This window comes from Anarrhichthys ocellatus, unplaced genomic scaffold, assembly GCF_004355925.1.
Source record: "Anarrhichthys ocellatus isolate YVR2014 unplaced genomic scaffold, GSC_Weel_1.0 scaffold4411, whole genome shotgun sequence".
Taxonomy (NCBI): domain Eukaryota; kingdom Metazoa; phylum Chordata; class Actinopteri; order Perciformes; family Anarhichadidae; genus Anarrhichthys; species Anarrhichthys ocellatus.
In genome coordinates this window covers 21-4464 of record NW_022284385.1, presented here as the reverse complement: position 1 = coordinate 4464, position 4444 = coordinate 21, and the positions used below count along the sequence as shown (strand labels likewise).

General features: G+C 44.1%; 1 protein-coding gene across 1 annotated transcript; it reads right to left on the bottom strand.

Moving 5' to 3' along the window:
* Positions 1–6: 6 nt before the first annotated feature.
* Positions 7–4200, bottom strand: LOC116379477 (purine nucleoside phosphorylase-like). Its single transcript, XM_031841433.1, has 5 exons — positions 4069–4200; positions 2612–2781; positions 2402–2505; positions 1447–1622; positions 7–700 (listed from the first exon to the last, which is right to left on the bottom strand). Exons 1-5 carry the CDS (start codon positions 4086–4088, stop codon positions 499–501), a joined length of 672 nt encoding a protein of 223 aa, XP_031697293.1. The 5' UTR covers positions 4089–4200; the 3' UTR covers positions 7–498.
* Positions 4201–4444: the final 244 nt, after the last annotated feature.

Here is a 4444-nt window from a genome sequence, read left to right as displayed (position 1 = left end):
ATACTTGTTGTTAGCGACACTTCTGAAACACAACTCGACATGTCGGTATCATCAATTATTGTTTTGGACTAGCTAAATACATTACTTTTCATGATAATTAGACTAGGGCTCTCATGATTATCACATTTTCACGACACGACGAACGTGACCTTACAATTAGTAATGATGCCGTCAGTCAAATTTCTCTTTAACATTGTTTATTGTGTGTTTTGTCTCTTTTGGCAAATTAATTTCCCTTAAAATACGAGTGTAGGGAGGTGGAGAGAAAACCATTACTGTTTACAAAAAAACTGTATGCCATATAAAGGCCTCACTGTAATTTGGTTGTGTGAGCAGTGTTGGAGTTGTGATGAAAAAACGTTGAAGTTGCTCAACAGTGAGCTTTTTAATGACTCTCAGTTAGGGTTAGCTTAAAGTTAAGCATGTAATTATGGTGGTTACGTTTAGGGTAAAGTCCTCACAAGTATAGAAGTAGAAGTGTGTGTGTGGTGGGAAGACTCAACACTCACCGACAGCGTCGGCGCCCAGCTTGTGCAGCATGCGACACTCAGCGATGGTTTCGAAGGAGGGACCTCCCAGGACGCAGTACACTCCCTCCTGCAGGAAGTCGTTGTAGCCCAGCTCTGATGCCACATCATGGGCCAACTGTCGCAGCTCGCGGTCATAAGCGTCAGACATGCAGGGGAAGCGGACGCCAAACCTGAAGTGAAGATGAAGGTGCTGACTCAACTTCAAATCCACACAACTGTGCCATTCAGTACTGAAATTACCCCCAAATTAATCCGGTAACGTTAGAGCAATACACCAATAACCCGAGATTGGTTAATGTCCTTATGAACACTTTGCAATGGAAGATTTGCAATGTCAACAGAAGGGACAGCAGGTCACTCCTGCACTGAGAATACAGCAGAAGTCGTCTGATCCCTGCATTGATGCTCTGACGCGACAAGTCATGTCAAAGAGTTTCGGATGTGCGTTAAATAGGTGCCTTTGTTGACACTGACATCAGCTTATTGCTGCTCCAGAGCAGAAGTGTGGCTGTTTTGTGTGGGAGCCTGGAAAAATGCAAATAAAATATGGTGGGGGAGGGGCAAACTGGGCACAGCGGAGTCCTTCGAACACTAAATGAGCCGCAAGTGCTTGCTTGAAATAGCTAGAAAAATAACTTTTCTTCATCTCCAGAGTGGAGATTTGAATGAAAATGACTTCACGGCCACTTTGAGCTGATGACAAATTTAAATCTGAAATCTTTCAGCCAAATATTGAGGACAAACATTTGCGAATCTTGTTGATATTTTGGAGAACCGACCCTATAATGTGCTAAACCCCCCACTTGAGAGAATAGCATTAAAACATTTTAATGTTACAAGAGAAAAACAATGTTGTGTTATCTGCCCTCATAGAAACATCCATCCATGCATCCCTCCCTCCTTCTCCTCCACCCACCTGTCATCATTTGGTCCAGCCAGCGGGTTGGTCCCAGCAAACCCCGGCATGTTGATGTGGTCCTTCATGATCATGATGTCGCCCACTTTGTAGTCCTGGTTGAGGCCTCCGGCTGCGTTGGTCAGGAAGACCGTCTCCACGCCCATCAACTTGAAGACGCGCATGGGCAGCGTGATCTGAAGAGCACAAGGTAATGTGTTAAAAAAACTAGTATTAAGGTTGTTGTCATGCAAAAGTCGCACGAACCTCGCTTGAAACAGATAAGGGGACAGAAAGAAAGAATGTGTGTCCTGAGAAATGTTTTCTTTCACATCAAGTTGGTTGACAGAAAGCAGAGTATTACATAACACCACTGATATGATAACGCCTGTTTACTGCAGTGGACAATCTGTCTGAGGTTGTGTTCAGAACGAGAATGAACAGTTGGCTTCTCATTGAAAAACACACGCCCTGATAGCTCCTCCTCTGCTGACTGTGAGATCAGACAGCAGCTGTTTGACATGTTTGAGAAAGACTTTTATAACACTCAAGTAAATGTCCTGAAAACTGTGCACGGTGAGGTCTGTGGAGTATTCTGAGTAACAGGACTCTATGTTCTGTATGTTATATATACATAATTAGTACTTTTACTTAAGTACTGTACTGACGTACTTGTACTTGAGTAATTAAATATCCATTCATGCTACTTTATACTTCTACTCCACTTGCTTTATTTGACAGATACAGTTACTAGTTACAGTAAAGAAACCAAACATATTATCAGTTTATAAAATACAATGTGTTATGAATTAAACCAGTGGCTGGTCTTGTTTTGCCTCTGTGCCACATCTCAAAGTTTCAGACAGTTTACAGTTTGCAATGGAGTACTTCTACTTAAGTAAAAGACCTGAGTACTTCTCCCCTCACTGCTAGCCTTTAACAACCTTTACCGGCGCTTTTTTGAATCGTTACTCACCTTCTGGACGTGGTAGCCCTCGTACAGGTGGAACCTGCCCTGCATGCAAACACACGGCTTCCCTTTAAGGGTTCCAAACACCAGCTGACCAGCATGACCATTCACTGCAAGACACACACACACACACACACACACACTTTATTAGCCACCCAGTGCATTTACTATGAGCCCACAAACATGCAGGCACACATAAATTACCAGCGTGCATACCTGTGCTCCGGGGGAAGTTGGGAATGTCACTGTATTTGAAGACCTGAGGGTCCTTCAGAATCTTGGCCAGCCCCCCCAAACCTGAACCGCACACGATTCCCACCGTGGGCCGCACCTGCGTGTTGGACAGCAGCCAATCAGCTGCGGTCCGACACTCCTCATAGCTTTCACTGAGAGAGTCAGACGAAACAAAGAGATCAGTATGTACTCAGCTCGTGGATCAACAAAGTGTTGGCAAGGTAACTTAAGGGTTAACCATGTCACGCCAACCTTATCTTCAAGATAAGAGATCAACATGTGTGAAAGCACCTTTCACTGACATATCAAAGCTCGGATCGTGAGATAAAGAAGTTAATGTCATAACCCAGACTAAAAGTAACACAGTTTTAACTTTCAAATGCAGAAGGGACAGCTGGCTATAAAAGAACATAAGATGGTGTGACACAATGTTAACATGGGATTCCCTCATGTCTCCTCTCTGAGCACATCATGCTGCATTCGACTTCCTGTTATCCTGAATATCTCAATCAAATGAAGGCATTTGGGACGTGGGGGGGGGGCTATCCTGTACAGTCACTGCACTGAGATGAATATATTTCCTGTGTAAAGCATATCGAAATACTCAGAACTGTATAAGCACATTACTTGAGTACGTTGTTACATTTCACCACTGCTAAAAGCTCATTTTTGTGTCTGTTTCCTGTCAATAATTTCATTTTGTTTGGGTCACCATGACATTTAGGTTAAACCTCTCAGTTTGTGTTTGAACGTATTGGTCGTTTGATCGTATTATTTTTTGTTTTTTGCAGTGTAAGCACATTGCCAGCATGTAGACATCGTCTCGCGCGCATTCAGTCAGGAAAGGGAGAGTTTTGTTGTGGCTCTTTGTGCCATAATGTGGTCTCGGCATAACTGGACAAATAAAAGTCAAAGCAGCATAACGGAACCATCCTCTGTGACTCAAAATGCGTTATCGAAGTGACGTCAGTGCGGAACAAGTGAGGGGGGGGGGGGAGTCCCCGTCCCATGGGTGAGCATAATGTTCCGCGCGCTCTTACTGCCTTTATTGGTGGATTATCCTTCAGAGGAACACGGTTTTGTTTCCTTGATATCACTGGTCACGAGCGAACAGCCTCTCCCGCGTGGTCCACGAGGAATAGCATCATCCTCTCACCCTTCTCAGCACGTTTTTAATTATCCCTTTATTTACAGGCCAAAGCCTGACAGTGTATCCGTTTCTCTGGGGATTTGGGTCAAATGTAGAGCTACATTTAAGCGTATTTTATTATCATTATTAACAAGTATTACAGCCTAAACGTATAACTCCCCTTATAAAGTGAGTGATGGAAATCCCGCCATGAATTTCTGTCAAGTCGACATCACAGCGGCATTATGTCGTATTTACATAAATAATTGGATTATTGTTATAACACACTAGTAAAAATGAATATACTCACCGAGACGCACACTCGGACATGATGCTACGTGATGCAGGAAGAGTCGCCAGGTTGTTCCGTGTTAAGTAGAGTCTATCACGGATGTTAGAGTCTCTTGATGGAGGGACCGGTTATTTTTGTAGTTTACACCCATTCACACGTCACGGCCGCCACATTCCACTGACGTTACAATCGGGCAGAGCCTCTGATTGGTCGAAGCGCAGGCGCTGTTCGGGGGCGCTTCCGGCGCTCTCGTCCCGCCATCCAATGGTGCGTCCAAGACCACCCCCTCACAAAACAGAGACGGTCCGTTTTTCCTGTCAGTCAGTCGGCAAAAAGTTCCCAAAATTATGACAAAATAAACACGACGTATCATTTACAGGCAACGCAGCTTTAT

What these genes read in the sequence shown, in the direction of transcription:
- LOC116379477 (XM_031841433.1), bottom strand. Translation starts at nt 4,088, where the DNA reads ATGTCCGAGTGTGCGTCTCG. An exon ending in ATGTCCGAGTGTGCGTCTCG is followed by an intron (nt 2,782 to 4,068) that starts GTGAGTATATTC and finishes TGACTCTCTCAG; the next exon opens with TGAAAGCTATGAGGAGTGTC. An exon ending in AGGGCTACCACGTCCAGAAG is followed by an intron (nt 1,623 to 2,401) that starts GTGAGTAACGAT and finishes TGTGCTCTTCAG; the next exon opens with ATCACGCTGCCCATGCGCGT.